General features: G+C 49.5%; 1 protein-coding gene across 4 annotated transcripts in view; it reads left to right on the top strand.

Moving 5' to 3' along the window:
• The window catches only part of MYLK4 (myosin light chain kinase family member 4), an 88,415-nt gene continuing 71,073 nt past the window's right edge, over positions 507-17,848 (top strand). For 2 of the 4 annotated variants that reach the window (XM_021100112.1, XM_021100109.1), the window contains exons 1-3: positions 507-721; positions 15,752-15,890; positions 17,121-17,387. In XM_021100112.1, coding sequence (XP_020955771.1) covers positions 15,888-15,890; positions 17,121-17,387 — 270 coding nt within the window. In that variant the 5' untranslated portion in view covers positions 507-721; positions 15,752-15,887. Of the gene's footprint in view, positions 722-15,751; positions 15,891-17,115; positions 17,388-17,848 lie in introns of all 4 variants that reach the window. The other 2 variants (XM_021100110.1, XM_021100111.1) reach the window with 2 other exon arrangements.

Genomic DNA, 17,848 nt, shown 5'->3' with positions numbered 1-17,848 from the left:
CTGGGGCCCTAGAGGCCGGCAGCTTGGGCGTGCGCAGACCTGTTCTTTGTAGAACGTCGCCGCGGCTGCGCGAGGGGAACGGCTTTCGGGGCGGGTGGAGGGCAGAGGTCGCAGGGCAGGGGGTCGGAGGGCAGGGGGCGGGGAAGGGGAGAAGGCCGGGCGCAGCGGCGGGAAACCGGGCGGGACGGAGCAAAGAAAACGCAGAGGTCCGCGTCTGGAAACGCTCGGCTCCGCGGCCGCGGGGAGACGAGCCTGGGGAGACCCCGCCCCCGGGGTGTGGCCTTCGGCCCCGAACGCTGCTCGGACGCGGGGTTGGCCGCCGGGAGACGGCGCTTCCGGGAGGCGGCGCTGCGCGCTTCGAGGGACCGGGCGACCGTCTGTGCGGCCCTTCTGCGTCCCCGAAAGCGTCTTCTCCCCACGCGTGTCACAGACCCGCCCCTTGGTGTTTAGAGGAAGAAAGAGAGTTAAAAGGGTGGACTCTCCCAAAAGCTGCCAGTCTAATTTAATACGAATTTACTCTTCACACGAACATCTCGAAACGTCCAAAAGCAAACACCCGAGGGTTTCAAAAAGAGCCTTTTCGTGTGAGACGATTTTGCAAAACGAGGAATGGCTCACAAAGAACTGGCACCAGGCGGAGGACGGGGTCGAAAGAAAGAGCAAAGGAGGCGTTGCTTTGGGTTGACGTTGGCTGTAGCGCTGTCCCCCCGCCGGGCAGTTGGTAAGAGGACCGAAATCCGATGTTTCGGTGGTTTTCCAAGTAGAGGTGTTCCCACTAGGTAAGGTTAGTGGGAGGCGAGCAAACGTAAGCTAAGAAGGAGCCTTTGGTCCTGGGCCGTCGTTCAGTTTGACGTGCAGGGTCACGGTCATCCCCCCGCGCAACCGCGCCGACCTCGCGGGAGCCAGGACTTGGGGAAGAGCTTTGCAGGGAGGGAAAGACGCCTCCCTCCACCGCCTGAGGCCCCGGCCGGGCCTGCCAGCGAAACTGGCACAAGGCGGGTTGAAAAGAGGAGGAGGAGTTAGGGACGGATAGACTCACGGAGCGCGGTGGGGAGCTTGGGCGTGGAGAGCAGTGCCTTTGTAGGGAAGGGAGGAGACCGACGGAGAGCGTCTTGCGTTTCCAGGGAGGCGGCTTGTGGGAGGGCAGGTACTTGGGAGCGAATGCCAGCCGGGCACTGGCTGGTCAAGGGTGTTAGGCAGCGTCCTCTGGTGCCAGCCGGGGACTGGCTGGTCAAGGGTGTTAGGCAGCGTCCCCTGGTGCCACCTTTGGGCTGCTGAGGGTCTGGGGTTTTCTCCCGCGATTAACTTTTTTTTTTTTTTTTGCCTTTTTCTAGGGCCATTCCCGCGGCATATGGAGGGTCCCAGGCCAGGGGTCCAGTCCGAGCCTAAGCCTACACCACAGCCGCAGCAACGCGAGATCCGAGCCGCCTCTGCAACCTACGCCGCAGCTCACCCACTGAGCAAGGCCGGGGATCGAACCCCCAACCTCGTGGTTCCTAGTTAGATTCGCTAACCACTGAGCCATGACGGGAGCTCCTTCAGTGATTGACTTTTGTCCTTCCTGGGCAGAGGGGGAGGGGGACACCCACAGATTTATGTCCTGCTCTTGGGCAAATTAGCTTCTTCTCAGCTCTCTTCAGCTCAAAATAATCCTTATGCCATATACTCTGCCACCCTTCAGGTTCCAGGGCGGTCCTCAGAAGGAATTTTGGAGAAAATATTACTAAATATGGAAATGTAATGCACTGCCTTAATTTTAAACATGTATAGAAATATATGGACATGCGGTCACCTCTAACACAAGCAAAATACTTTAAAATAGTATTTTAAACAACTGGACAACAACTGTGACGTTTCCTGAATTTTTTTTTTAATAAATGTGAGGCTTAAAACTTTTTTTAAAAGAAATAATACATGCTTATCACGGAAAGTCTACGCAGAGATCCTCCTGGTTAATATTTTAGCTCCCTCTTCCAGTCTTTCAAAATGCACTTCAGTATTACACTGTGCACTTACCTGTAATTTCATTCTTTATTGTTACCTGATGCATATTTTTTAATTTCAATTTTTAAAAAATTTTTATTTTTGTCTTTTCGCCATTTCTTGGGCCACTCCCATGGCATGTGGAGGTTCCCAGGCTAGGGGTCGAATCGGAGCTGTAGCCGCCGGCCTACACCAGAGCCACAGCAACGTGGGATCTGAGCCGTGTCTGCGACCTACACCACAGCTCACAGCAACGGCGGATCCTTAACCCACTTAAGAAGGCCAGGGATCGAACCCGCAACCTCACGGTTCCCAGTCGGATTCGTTAACCACTGTGCCACGACAGGAACTCCCTTGATGTATATTTTTAAAAGTTTTTATTATAGTGGGAAAATATTCAATGTGTAATATGGGGTAAAAATGAGAAGTGACAAACTCATTTATATCATGTAATCCCATTTTATTTTTATACGTGTGTTTATGTGTATTGTATATAATATATGAAAGAAAAAATAAGAAAAGGAAAAACATAGAAAACTCTCTGTGTGTGATACGCACTTTCTTCCCACAGTCCCGCACATGAGTAAGATTGTGCCATTTGGCTGGACTGTGGGTGAAGATACTCGGGACTTGCCCCAGAATGTGGGCTCGAGTTGGCCACAGTTGACCTCGGACAAGCTCCTTGCCTTCCCAGCCTCAGCTTCCAAATCTAAGAGGGAAACAGCAACGCCTCTCTCCCAGTCTCTTGTGAGAATTCAGCGATCTTACGGATGTGAAAGTGACAGTAAGCCCTCTGCTGCTCCTTTTTCCTGGACCCCAGCTCATTCTGTCTGAAGTTCAGAGTTTTCTCCACTAGATGGTGGTGGTAGAAAAACAAAATGAATAAATCATACCAGCTTTTCTAACTAAATTTAAGCTTTCTTTTTAAGTCAGCATGCACACCAACGTTTGGAAGGTTGCAGGAAACGAGAGCAACATAAAGCAGTAAACCCTAGGCCTAAATTTCGCCTTCTCGTACCTCACTGCTGAATTGTTTTCACCTGCTTCGTGGTTCACTTTGAACGGAGTCACCGTCTTTGTCCTCCTGCCCCAGAATCACAGTGGGGATGATGGATTCTGTGGGTGACTCGCCCTCTGTTCTGTGGCCACAAGGTCCTAAGTGCTGCCGTGTAACAAGGCTCCTGGTGTCACGGAGCCTCAGGCAGCATCTCGCCCCAGGATCCACGCCCTTTCGAGTCCCGTTAATCCCAGGGTGAGGCACATCCCTGAGGCTTTAGTCACTGTCCTAAAAGTCAGGCCACTCAGCCCGTGGCCATCTGCGCTGCCCGCTTGGGAGTGCCCTCCCCCAGCCCAACCTCCTGGGCCTTTCTTTTCCCGATTCCCCTCTGTAGCCCCTGGAACCTGCACCCCATTTCTTATTGTCTTTATTCTGATACTTTGCACACAGTGTCTTGCTACTGTAATAAAGCCTTTGAGTGGTTCTACTCTCCTGCTGGTCTTATTGGTATAAAACAAGTGTACTGACGTCTATTAATTTCTTTCGTATTCGGCCTTTGTGAGGGGACTTTTACGTGACTTTCAGTTGGTCCTTGTTGTGTACACATATATCTGAACGTTGTCACTGGTTCCTGGCACAGAGTTTCAGAAACCCATGGAACTTCCTGACTGACAGGAGAGCCAATGAGGTGATGGCACTGGGTCCCTAGAGAACTTCCGGCCCGGGCCGGTCACGTCACCCAAAAGACCCAGCACAATCCAGGCCAGCCATCTGTAGTGTGGGGAGGAACGTGGGACGTGGAGTCGAGTCCCCTGGCCAGTGATTCAATCAGTTGTGCAGCCTACACAGTGGAAGCCCCGTAAAAACTCCGCAAAGGCTGGTGGCGCGTCCTGGTTGCTGAGCTTACCGACGGGGTGGGACGAGCCCTGTCTCCATGGACCTGCCACCAGACCTCGAGTTATGCACATCCTTTGTTAAAAGACTCATCAGAAGTGCTTTCTCTGAGTTCTGCGATTTGGTCCAGAGAATTAGCAAACCTGGGGGCGGGGGGCCCACATTTGTAGCCAGTTGGTAGGAGGGCAGCTGATCCTTGAGCCTTGAGGCTGGAGTGTGCAGCGGGTCGCTCTTGTGGGCAACTGTGCCCTGACCAGCTGGGGAGCCTGTGTCAGATAGAATTGAACTGCAGGATGCCTAGTTGGTGTGGGCGGGTTCGTGTCCCAACAGTGCTTCTCTTTCTTTCTGAATCGCACTGGCCAGTACTAGCTACTGTTAAACCATTGGAGAAAGTAGCTCTCTTGACCGTATCAAGTGAAATGTGCAATGACATAGACAAAATTCTGCTTCAATCTCTGATTTTGAAAAACTTCTGGTAAAACAAAGATACCGCATTACCGCGATGGGTTGTTTGCTTTGCCTCCAACTAGCGGCCACCGTGGTGTTAATGGCGAAAACACTAAGACACTCGTCAGCTCTTCTCACGCTTCTCACCCTGGCGGCCTTTCCCGTCGTTTGCCGTCTGGGTTTCGTTTACTCCTCAGTTTAGAGGAGTCTCTTCATCATCCTGCACCCTCCAGGCTGGTTTGGTCCCTTCGCTCGTTTGAGTTCTTGTCTGTCCCTCACAGCAGGTGCCTCTTGGTAGTGTCATCTCCCACTTTCCTGTCTGTTGCCGCTCCTGCCAGCTTCCATTCCAGGACGGGCAGGCCCCAGCCGGGCGGAGGGGTGCTAAGCAGGCCCTGGAAAATGACTGGGAGCGAAACAGGCAGACAGGTGTCAGGGCGGGCCTGACCCCTCGCCCTAAGTGTCACATCAGGACTGTTTTGTTTTGTCCGGAGAAACAGCCTGGATGGGGCTTTTCATTATCTAAGGCTGAGATGAAGACCTGCTGACGTGGAGCTGTCTAGAGAACCTTCCATAGAGAAAAGACACTTTTCTGGAGGTGGGAGTAAGATGGTCTCCTAGGGTCGGAGAAGAGGTGCCATTGGGAAGGAGACGGGGTTGCTCTGGGGGGAGATGGGTTTCCATGGAGGAGAGGAGAGAACGTGGAGGGTGAGCCGTGCATCTGTGTTCTTCTTGTTCATCAAACTGAAGCCTCCAGGGGGCTGAAGACCAGAGCGGGAGCTTACGATTTGGAGAAACGGCCTTCTGGGCACAAATCTGGGTCTGGAAGACCCAGCAGCCCTGTGCTGGAGGGGAGGCCACCTCCCCCAGCTCTCTCTGGCCCTCGGGACAGGGGCCCCCACAGCTCAGACCCTGGTGTTTGCACCATGGCGCTACCAGCTGGGCCAGTGCCCAGGCTTCTTCAGGGAGGGTGTTGACCGTGGCCATCACCCAGCAGGCGGGAGGACCCTGCAGACACACACGAGGACCACAGCCCAGAGAACACTTGGTGGCCTTCCTAAGCAGCTCTAGGAATTTCCAGAAATGAGCAGGGGGACACTGGGAGCTGCACAGTGGCCTGTTGGCAGAAGGGTCTCCAAGTGTAGTGGAGAGTCTCAGAGACACATTAAAAATTAACCTTAAGTCCAACCAATGAGCCTTTCACATGGAATAAACAGAAGAGCAGAAATGAGCCTTGGCCTCTGCCTGCTGCCACAGGCAAAAAGTCATTCAAATTGGACCACAGGCCTTGGTGTGAAAGCATGAAGCTTCTGTAAGGAGACATGGAAGAATGGCTTCAGGGCTTTGGGTTCATAAGCGTTTCTTACTGAGCACCTAGACAGCACTAGTCATTAAAAATATATGTAAATTGGACTTAATTAAAATGTAAAAATATCTGCTCTTCAAAAGACGTCTGTGGGAAACTAAAAACGCACGTCATAGACCGAGAGAAAATATTTGCAATACATATATCTGCACTGGCCTTGTAATCAGAGTATATAAAGAATTATTGCAACTCAATAATAAGACAAAACACCCCCGTTTTTAAATGGGCAAAAGGCATAAAGGAATACCTCAGGAGTTCCTGTTGAGGCTCAGTGGATTAGGAACCAGACTAGTGTCCATGAAGTTGTGGGTTTGATTCCTGTCCCCACTCAGTGGGTTAAGGATCTGGCATTGCTGTGAGCTGTGATGCAAGTTGCAGACAAGGCTTGGATCCTGCGTTGCTGTGGCCGTGGTGTAGACCAGCAGCTGTAGTTCCAATTTGACCTCTAGCCTGCGGACTTCCATATGCTGGGGCCCTAAAGAGACCAAAAACAAAACAAAACAAAACAAACAAACAACAACAACAACAACAAAAAGAATACTGTACACAAAAGAAGATATATGAATAGAAAGCACACATGAAGCAGCACAGTGAAACACATGAAAACCGTCATGAGATACTGCTGAACTCAGTCTAGAACAACTGAAAATACAGACAATATTAAGTGTTGGCAAAGACAAGGCACGGAGGGAACCTGAGCGTTGCTCTGGAGAGCGCAAAATGGTTAAGTCACTTTGGAAAATCATTTGGCAGTTTTCTTTTTAAATTAAACATATTGAAATACAGTTGATTTACAAGGCGGCGCCAATTTCTTCGGTACAGCAAAGTGCCCCAGTCAGATATATACACACACGCCCTTTCTTCTGTTGGCTCCCATCATGGTCTATCCCATGAGACTGGATATAGTTCCCCGAGCTGAAGAGCTGGACCTCATGGCTCCTCCATTCTAGATGGAATAGTTTGCATCCATCAACCCCAAACTCCCCGTCCCTCCCGCTCCAATTTTCTTCAAAAGAGAAACACACTCTTGCCGCATGATTCCCAAGAGAGATAGAAACACATTCACGTGTTCACAAGACGCCTTGAATGCAAATTCTCAACACAGCCTTGTTCGTAATAGTCCTAAAATGGCAACACCCGAACGGCCATCAAAAGCCGAATGGAAAAATCATGGTGTATTTATGCGGTGGGAAAGGAGCTGCCAATACACGCACAGGAGAGCCTGTCTCCCCCTGAGCCTTGTGCCCTTTCTTCTTACCTGCAGGGCCTCCGGGGGAGACACTGGCGAGACACCTCACTGTCAAGCACGGTACTTAGAATAGAAAAAAATTCTTTAAAAGTAATTAAATTAACGTTAATTAAAAACATCAAAGACTCCTACATGGCAGTAAGAAAACAGCAAATTTAATGAAAACTGAGCAAAGAACAAACATGTACCTAATAAAAGACAAAGACCAAACAGCATGTGTATACCCACGTGTGTGTACATACGAAAAAGATTCTCAGCCCTTTGGTAACCAGAGGAATGCAGTGTAAATTTAATGAGGATGTTACCGCGCGTACTCCAGTGCTCACTGCAGCACTCTACACAACAGCCAAGACATGGAAACAACCAAAATGTCCCTCGACAGAGGAGTGGATCAAGAAGAAGTGGTACCGATACACGATGGAATATTACTCAGCCATTAAGAGGAAAGAAGTAATGACATTTGCGGCAACATGGAGGGACCTAGAAGTTATCATGCTCAGTGCGGTCAGTCAGACGGTGAGACGCCAACATCATGTGCCTTCACTGACATGCGGAATCTAAAGAAAGGACACAATGAACTTTGCAGAGCAGATACCGACTCACAGGCTTTGAAAAACTTATGGTTTCCGAAGGAGACAGGGTGGGGGTTGGGAGGGATGCACTGGGGGTTTGGGATGGAAATGCTATAAAAGTGGGTTGTGATGATTGTTGTGCACCTATAAATGTAATAAAATTCATTAAAAATAAGGATATGGGAGTTCCCACCGTGGCGCAGTGGTTAACGAATCCGACTAGGAACCATGAGGTCGCGGGTTCGATCCCTGCCCTTGCTCAGTGGGTTAACAATCCGGCGTTGCCGTGAGCTGTGGTGTAGGTTGCAGACGCGGCTCGCATCTCTCGTTGCTGTGGCTCTGGCGTAGGCAGGTGGCTAAGCTCCGATTCGACCCCTAGCCTGGGAACCTCCATATGCCGCGGGAGGGGCCCAAAGAAATAGCAAAAAGACCAAAAAAAAAAAAAAATAAGGATATGACTGCACATCCACTAGATTAGCAACATTTCAAGTGTTGTTAAAGACACAGAGCAACGGGAACGTTTCCGCAGTGCTGGCAGTTCTCTGTTGGCGCCCACGCTGCCACGTGCGTCAGGCATCACGGTGGTGTTCTTACAGGCTCCACCGAACACGTCTGGAGCGCGCTTCCGCAGCGGGGCGCATGCACACGCCTTACAACGCGTGAATAATCAAACACTGGGTAGTAATGAAAACCAGGAGAAACACCTATCCACAATAATATGATGGCTCAAAGGTAATTTTAAATGAAAAAAAAAAAACCCAAATAATATAAACAGTACAAGTACATTTACGCACAAGTCCAAATCCAACAAAACAAAGCTTTACATTTAGAGTGTACGTACAGGTGCTAAAAACTGCAAAGAAAGTAAAAGAAATGATTATAAACTTTCAGATTAGTAGTTAATTCATGGGGGAGGACAAGGAATGGGATTTGGAGTTGCTGGCAATATGCCAGCTCTGGCGGTGACTCTTTGGGTGTTGATAATTGTCTCTTAAGTGATTCTTATAATTCTTTGTACTTTCCACAGGCACATGTTACAGTGGAGGAAAAAAAGTATTTTAAGTTAATGTGACTTCATTTTGCAGCCATGGGCTGGTAATGTCCTCGCATACAGTGAGCAAGAAGTGGTTTTGCTCAGGGATTCAGAAAACTGAGATGCTTGGGACTAGTTTTCCCTTTAGAACTGAGCCTCTACAGTGCTCAGTGGATACTCTTATTTTTTATGAGAGTTGGTCACATTAGTGCCAAAAAATATTACCAATCCTGACCATAAAGGCTGCCATTTATCAAGCGCCTCTGATGCCTCAGCTGTCTTCTCCCCCTTCTTTTTAGGGCCACTCTTGCCCTCTCTGCTGCCGTCTCTTCCCGTGGAAACTTTCTCTCCTGAGCCTTACCCTCTGGGGAAACGCAAGCCAACATTTGGTCCCAAGAGCATGGCTTGGGCTTTGCACTTCTGTAATTTCATGCCTTGTTCCTGTCATAAGGTTCTTCTAGCCTGTGAAATTAACTTCCAATTTAGAAGGCAGAAAAGCAGTCTCAAGAACATAAACATAAATATACCCTTCCTCAAATTCCAACTGGGGGGAAAAAAAAAGATGATTCATGCTGCAGAATGGAATTTTTAGAATTTGGGCGTGAATACTCCCCCTTTCCCTGGTTGTTTCAGATGGTCTCAGCAGCAGCGAAGGTTTTACCTTATAGCAAGCGATTTATTTGTTCTTTCCTTTTCGGGCGTAAAGAATCAATGCGAGGGAGGTCCGTGTGCGGAATGGGGGAAGGACAGAGAGAACCTGTGGCGATAGTTGGAACTGGAAAACTCGCAGTGTGAACTCATGGTTTAAAACCTCATCTTTCCTCGCTCCCTCCATGAAAGGACTGGAAGCAATGACAGCCCAGCAGCAAAGAACACTCTCGCCGCCCCCATGGTGACTTCTACATGTCATTCTTCTCCAGAAGGGACAGGAAGTGGCAGATTCGAGAAACAGGGCAGGACATCTACAAGGTGAGCTTGTACCGGCTCGTTATGCCAGAGTAAGGCCGCCTCAAAAGTATGAGGGCGCCCCCACCGGCCAAAGCTGGGACAGGTTGAGCGTGACGACGAGCAACACAGGGACTGTTTATTCGTTTTTGGAAATCCATGGGTTCATACTGATGCCACAAAGGGAGTGAGATCAGGCTGGGGATGGAGAGTCCTTCTTCCGAGCAGAATACCTGTCGATCGATGCAGAAGACGACAGAACCAGAAAATCATCCTTCCAGGATCCCTGTGGTCATGACTGCTTCAGGCAGGAATGAAAACTGCAAGTGACAGATCCCTGGGGAACAGGACACCCTCCCGTCCTCTGAAGTTGTGCATTTCGTACAAAAGAACAAAGGGTAACTTCACTTTGGAGAAATCCGGCAGATGCCACCTGCATCAGGTCACCACATTTAATGTGACTCATCACGACCCAGGCTACCCCACGAGCCCCCTATAGTCCATCACGTCGGTGGCTTTCCCGCCCAGTGGTTTACCTGGTAAACAGGCAGGCAGTTCAGATGGGCAGATACCTTATGAAGAAATATCTGGAGTCTCCAAAAATATCGATGTCATGGAAAGTTAAAGAAAAATAAGAGACTGGGTTATTGTTTCCTGACTAGGTAAAAGGAGACAAGAGAGAAAGATGTGCCAACTGGATGTGCTGTGTGATTTTTGACTGGATCCTGTCTTGTCGTCGAGGAGACATGCGGATGCACTGGGGATAAAGTTTCAGGAGGTCTGTAACTTCCTCTCTGAAAAGAGGCACAGCAGATACCGGAAACAGAAGCACTTGGTGAACCTAGTGCAGGACGTGTGGGTGTTCCTCATACTCTTCCTGCTGATGCTCTGTAGGTTTTAAGTTCTAAAAGAGTAAGTCCAAGGAAAGAAAATATATCCAACAAAAATTCCACGGAATGCGTGTTCACTCTGGAAATGTATTTGTGGATTTATGAATCCTGTTGACCCAGGTACTTTGTTCCTGTCGAATAGCATTCATGTCATTTCCCAAGCAGTGTGTTAGGTCAGTGACGTGTATTTACATTTTATAAGAAAATTTTAAAAAGTTGATACTTAGATGAACAAATTGTGCAGCCATTATAGAACTAAAGAGCTAAAACGGCATTTAGTAACTTCCGAGGAGACTAAGGGTTAAATGGTCCCATCTAGGTTTTTATCCAGTTTTTTCAACCCTCTCTTTTATTTTCATTTTTTATTGCACAAAATTTAGCTCCTTACTCACAGTCACTTGGAAATTTTAAGGGTCTAATATCAGCTGGGTTGTAAACAAGTCTGACTGTTCCATAACATCAGAGCCCTCCTGGCTCCAAGTTTCCTATCCCCGGGGAGAAAGGAAGACAGAGAAGTTGGTTTTTAATTACTGTTAATTTTCTGCTAATCACAAAGTCACACAGCCTGTGGCAGTGCCACCAGGAGAAGGGTAAGAGTCTTAACTCTTCCTCACCCACCTTTTTGACTGGCCTTTCCTCCGGCCGAGTGACCCGACCGGTGTGGGCTGTGATTTACCGCTCCTTGGATCCAGCCTGGGTGCCCTGGAACAGCTGGCCACCGACGGCCGTGGTGCTCGCCTCCCTCTTGTAACAAGTTGACTTTTCATTATTCGTGTGATTGGGTTTCCTATTTCTAAACTACTTCCCTGAAGTATAACTTAGAGATCATAAAATCCACCCGTCCTAAGTTCACAATTCCACTCTGTTTTAGGAAACCGAACGAGGTGCTCAAAGTGATTTTGTTCTGTTTTGTTTCGTTTGGCTGCACCCTCAGCTGTGGCAGTTCTGGGGCACAGGGGTCGAAGCTGCGCTGAGCTACAGCCTGTGCCGTGGCCCCGGCAATGCTGGGTCCTCTGCTCGCTGCACCCCAGGGAACTCCCAAGGGGGTCCGGACAGCTCCATCGCCCAGCAAGATTTCGTTTACCGTGAACCCCTGTTCCTGCTCTCAGCCCCCGGCAACCACTGATCTTCTTCCTGTGTCTGTGCATTTGCCTTTTCTGGACATTTCATACCAACGGAACCTCACCGTTGATGGTCTTTGTTTCTGGCTTTTTTTCACCTACACAGTGTCTTCGTGGGTCCGGGCTGCGTCGGGGTCAGTGCCTCATTCCTTCTCACGGTTGAGTGGCGTCGAATCCCATCGGCGCGGGTGTATCCAGGGCCTTTCTCCAAACCCGTTGCTGGACACGGGGTCGAGTCCATTTCCCAGCCGGTGTGAGTAACGCTGCTGTGGGCATTCGTGTGAGGCTTTGTGTTCATAGGTTTTCATTTCTCTTGGGAAGATACCTGGGAGGAGAATTATTAGGTCACACGGGAATAACGTGACAAGAAACTGCCAAGCTGTTTCCCAAGACGCCTGCACCACTTCAGGCTCCCACCAGCATGAACCCGAGGGTTCCAGTTTCTCCACATCCTCACCAACATTTGCCTTCACCTGACCTTTTGGTTCCTTTGTTTTTTCTCTTTTTAGGGCCACACTTGTGGCCCATGGAAGTTCCCAGGCTAGGGGTGGAATCGGAGCTGCAGCTGGCGCCTACACCACAGCAACTCAGGATTTGAACCACATCTGCGACCTACACCACGGCTTATGGCAACGCTGGATCCTTAACCCACTGAGTGTGTCCGGGGGTGTAACCCACATCCTCGTTGATACTAGTCAGGTTGTTAACCTGCTGAGCCACAGGGGGAGCTCCCCCTTCATCTCGTTTTTTATTGTAGCTCTTCTAGTGGATGTGAAATATTATTTTATGGTAGTTTTAATATGCATTTCCAAAATGACAGATTTTTGAGCATTTTTGTGTGTGTGCATGTTAGCTCTTCTTTTATATAACTTCTTTGATATCTTTCACATCTTTGGTCCATTAAAAAAAAAGTGGTGTGTCATCATATTGTTGATTTATAAGAGTTTATTTCAGGACACAAGTCCTTTATCAAATATGTGATTTCACTGTATTTTCTCCAAGTCTGTAGCTTGTCTTTTCATTTTCCTATGGTGTCTCTTGAAGAGCAAGTATTGGATTTTGGTGACGTGCAATGTATTCGTTTTTGCTTTTATGGGTCGTACCCAGTGGTGCTTTTTGAGAGGAAGAAAATGCAATAGTTGTGTGGAAAGCGGGGGGCCTTTCATTTGCATTTTGGTATTTGTGAAGATTGTTCCACTTTCGTGTGTAGACATTGAGGAAGGCTTGTTGTTCTGGAGACATTCAGAGTGTGCGTGCAGGTGGGAGGCACCACATGGTCCAGTCTGGTGTGGATGCCAACCAGCCCGCAGTCACTGGCCACACGTGCTCCTAAGACAGCAGTCTTTTGCCAGTTTGTGGAAATGTCCCTTGAAAAGAACTGCAGTTTTGGGAGTTCCCGTTGTGGCACAGCAGTAATGAATCCAAGTAGTATCCATGAAGATGTGGGTTCAATCCCTGGCCTCGTTCAGTGGGTCAGGGATCCAGCATTGCCGTGAGCTATGGTGTGGTTTGCAGATGTGGCTCAGATCCTTTGTTGCTGTGGCTGTGGTGTAGGCCGGCAGCTGCAGCTCTGATTCAACCCCTAGCCTGGGAACTTCCATATGCCGCAGGTGCAGCCCTTAAAAAAAAAAAAAAAAAAAAAAAAAAGACATTCCCGTTGTTTATGGGCACGGACTTGGGGGCTGAGTCTCGGTGGACAGACCCCGGTGGGGATGCATGTAGTACCTGTTTGTCCTGATGGTCAATATTGTACCAGGCTGCTTGTCCTCTGTGCCACTAGAAGCTGGACACAGTGTGGCACAGCACAACTGCATTACTGTCATCTAATCTTGGATGGCTTCTTTGAGTTGACTTTTCTTTTAGAACAAATGGACACAGTTAAAAACTTTGTCTCTAGTGATGAGTCAACAGCTCTTTGCTGGATACACAGGATGCATGGGACTTCTGCGTGGGGTGACACCTTTCTGTCTCTGACCTGGACCTCTCCCCCGGCCTCATTCACCGCCGATGTCTAAAGGCCATGTCAAACACTAAGGCCCTGGCTTTTCCCCCCAGATTGCTCCTCCCACAGCTTCTCCATCTTAGTCGATGTCCGCTTTCCCCTTCAGGGGCTCAGGGGAAATGTGGAAAGTGAGCCCCGCCTGCCATCTTTCTTTCGCTCCCGCAGCCAGTCGGTCATAAATCCTAGTGGCCCTAGATGCAATAGGAAACCATAGGTGGGATTCCAGCACAGAAAAGGAGACGAGGGAACAGCTCGTAAAGTCTGAATAAAGCATGGAGCTTAGTTCTTAGTAATGCATCAGCATTGGTTCGAGAGCTGTGACACGCACAGTCTACCAATGTAAGATGCTAAAAGTCAGAGAACTCGGGGGGCAGGGCACAGAGGGACCTGCCATGCTGTCTTTCCACTTTTCACCGTTTCTGTAGCTCTCAGACCCCTCCATGTAAAGATCATTAAGAAAAACCGCAAAGGAGCCGTTTCTGCTAGCTTCTGGCTGATTGGAGCCCTTGGCTGGTTCTCCGGAGCTGATTGGCTGGCTGGGCGGAGGGATACACAGATCAGCTCACGTGGCTTTCTGTGGGGATTTGCCACCGTCTCCGTACTTTTCACAATTTAATTCCTCCAAGGAAAATTGATGACCTCAAATCCGGTTGGTCTTTTTATAAAAACTTTGTTACATAATATATCTTTCACAAATATATATATATATATATATTTGTCTTTTTGTCTTTGCTATGGCCGCACCCGTGTCATATGGAGGTTCCCAGGCTAGGGTTCCAACCAACCCCAATCGGAGCTGTAGCCACCCGCCTACACCACAGCCACAGCAAGTCCAGATCCAAGCCACATCTGCGACCTATACCACAGCTCATGGCAACGCTGGATCCTTAACCCACTGAGCAAGGCCAGGGATGGAACCCACAACCTCCTGGTTCCTAGTCGGATTCGTTTCCACTGCGCCACAATGGGAACTCCAATATGTAATTTTGTTTAGTTTACTCTTCCTGAAGAGCCAAGTTTTCTCATCCTAGAAAAACACCCAAAGCTGGGCTTTTTAAAGATTATGCTGGAGTTCCCGTCGTGGAGCAGTGGTTAACGAATCCGACTAGGAACCATGAGGTTGCGGGTTCGACCCCTGCCGGTGCCCAGTTGGTTAACGATCCGGCGTTGCCGTGAGCTGTGGTGTAGGTTGCAGACGCGGCTCGGATCCCGCGTTGCTGTGGCTCTGGCGTAGGCCGGTGGCTACAGCTCTGATTAGACCCCTAACCTGGGAACCTCCATATGCCGCAGGAGCGGCCCAAGAAATAGAAAAAAAAAAGACAAAAAAAAAAAAAGATTATGCTGTAATTCTTTATACACTGCTCAAAATGGAAATGTGTTTTTATTTTGTATGAAGTACATTGATCGGAATTAAAAGTAAGAACTCTTTTGGAAAAGCAGAGGGCCCTGGAGGCTGGTGGTGTTGGGGCGGACGGAGAGGTGGCAAGGGCTCTGACGGGGTGAAAATGAGAGCGTGGGACGGTCTAGGTTATCAGTCCTGTTTTCTAGGGAGTCAGGGTTCTAGGCAACTTCAGTGAGTCTAGGAATACACGGCTCTTGGAATCGGGCAGGTGGGTCATTTGCACTGGGTTCTCTTTTCTCCGCCTGTGACAAAGCCACGGGACAAAGGCAGAGGGCCTGTAGGGAGAGTTAATGAAAACTCACTCTCGTCCTGGATGCCTCTGCCTGTGACTTTTCCCTTGCTGTAAACAGCTGGAGATGTTGCAAATAATTTTAAGGGCTGAGATCATGAAAACTCGCTGGGTGCTTGCCTTCAGAAGCTCTCTCCTGCCGTCGCTGGCTGCATCCAAGTGCAAAGCGGGCAGAGAAGGCAGCCGTAGGGTTGCCATTCCCCAACCCCCGCTGCTGGGACTGTGCCCCAACTCTCAGGTCTGAAAGGGGCAGGAGGGAAGCTTCTGATGGCCAAGGACAAATGCAGGTTTGTGCTCCTGAGCGTGTTGTCACTCTGACGGGACGGGAAGGTGAAGGTGATATTTCATCCACTGTTACGGCCTGTCCTCTCCTTACCTGACCTCTGAAATGGAGCCATCAACTTTGAAAAGCCTGGTGTCTAAAATTAATATTCTTCCCCATCTGACTAAGAAGGCAACAGCTGAGCAACATGAGATCAAGGACCATCTGAGTTTAAACAGGGGCTCAAAGTGGCATTTGAGAGAGAGGACACTTCCTCTCAGAGTGGACACTTGTCTTTTCAGAAGACTTATTCTGGCTGTGGGTAAAGACTGTCATCAGAGCTGCTCGTCGGTCTGAACTCTTTGAAACTTCTCTTTATCTTCTGGAATGTATGTGCTGCCCCTGGAGCTGCCGAAACCCTGGAATGTCCTCCTATAAATGGTAATTGCTCTATTTTTCTTTCTTTCTATGTTGCTTTAAGTAACAAGTTGTACCAAACTCCAGGGAGGCCTTAACGTTTAGTGTTACTTTGCCAGATTTTAGATCTTGGGCCCAAGCTTTTGTTTAAATATGTTAATTTTTTTGTGGCTTCTTGACCCAAACTAAGTACCATCTCCAACTACCTATTACATTTTAGTGGTAGTTTATCTTAGAAGTAGCCATGTAATCCTCATTTTAAGAAAGTTTTTTTTTTTTTTTAGGGAAACTTGCAAGGAGGCTAATGATGGTCTATAGGGTATTTACAGAGCTCTGTTCACACACTGGTGTGTTTAAAAGTGAGGTCTTTGTATGGCCAAGTAGAATTTTGCAGAACACTGGATTTTAAATAATTTGGAACTCAAGTCATCATTTCACTAGACGCGTTAAGAAAACGAAAGATGAAGTTTTGTGGAGATGTTTACAGAGGATTTCAAAAGGGGGAAAAGCTGGAAGAAGCCATTTCCAGAAAGTCTCCAGCAGGGGGCCTCCGGAGGGAACGGCTGTCTCCTGGGATGGAGCGAAGCGTAGATTCGATGTATCAGGGCATAGGATGCCTTTTACCTGATTTGTAGGCAAGGGTTTCAAGGAAGCACAAAGATGTGACCTCCTGGGGACTAAGCTGCTAATGAGGATGCAAAGAAAGGCGCCTGGGACTCTTACCAAGGAGGGAGGGGCTGGAAAGAAACAAAGTTCTTTTAAAAATAAACAGCATACCTTTTAAGATGTGGCAGAGCAAGGCTCTGGGAAGGCTTGGGTGAGCCCACTCCCCCAAGGGGCAACATTCCCCAGGGGAGCATAAGAGGAGACCCCCCCCCCACCTTCCCCAGCAAGACCCCCCGCCTCCCGCAGGAGAAGAAAACAAAACCCCAGGTAAACCCAAAGGCGCTCTGCATCCTGTGCTTACCCCTTGACATAAATCTTCTGCAGGAAAAAACCTAGTGGCCCAGTGAAAATTCAGGTTGCCCCTTACTGTTTGCTTTTGTAGGACCAAGTGGGGGAAAGGGACCTTTTTCCTTTCAGACTTGCAGCATTTGAAAGTCACTATCGATGTCTGGGTTTCCCTTCGGATTTCGCATCCCTTCTCCCGTTTACATAGAAGCGGCTTCAGAATTTTCCCTGGTCGTCTCCCCAGAGTCAAACGTGTGAGTCAGTGATGAGAACTGTTTCTCTTTTTCCCCGTCGAGAGGACAGTGTGCTCAGAAGTCACGACTGCGTCCTGATTTACAGACCGGAGCCAGAGGGCGACGAGAACCGCGCTGCGGCCGGAACGTGATCGGACTCGCCACCCAGATGCTGCAAGCGAAGCGGCCGGGACAGGGCCCCACGTGCTGCCCCGGCGGCCGGCCGGAGGAGAGGGCCTGTTTTCCGGAGGATGGATGCGTGGAAGAGATGGAGAGAAGGAGGTGTTTTCTGGAAGAGACTTCTAGTGAGCAGGATTCGAGGTCCGGAAAGAACCAGGTAACCGTGCTAATTAAGGCTCCTCTGAGGGGCCGTTCTCGCTAAAGCGGTACGTTCCTTAGACAGCTTTCAGCTGTCACCGGGCGGAATGAAGGACCTTTCCCGAACAGGCAACTTGCACTTTGTTTCCGGGAGGCCCGCGTGAGGGGTGAGGACCATTCGCAGGCCCTGGCGTGGGCGGCCCTCCCCGCGGCCGCCCCGCAGCCGCCCTGCAGCCTGTCGAGGATGCGTGGAAACCCGCGCTGCCTCTGCAGGCTGGCGTCCCAGCCTGGGTTTGGGCGCGGATCGGGCGGGCTGTGGACCGTGGCGTCGGAGTCAGGGACAAGCGAGCCTTGCCTGACGGCCGCCGCGGCCTCGCAGGCCCCGTTCTAGCTGCGGGCTCTCCGGCCAGGACTGTCCCGACCCAGGGGCTGCCTGGCGGAGCCGTGGGCCCGTCGCTGCAGGAAAAGCGAACGTACAGC

This window comes from Sus scrofa, chromosome 7 (assembly GCF_000003025.6).
Source record: "Sus scrofa isolate TJ Tabasco breed Duroc chromosome 7, Sscrofa11.1, whole genome shotgun sequence".
Lineage (NCBI taxonomy): Eukaryota > Metazoa > Chordata > Mammalia > Artiodactyla > Suidae > Sus > Sus scrofa.
The sequence above is the reverse complement of the archived record's forward strand: the minus strand, read 5'-3'. Positions and strand labels throughout refer to the sequence as shown.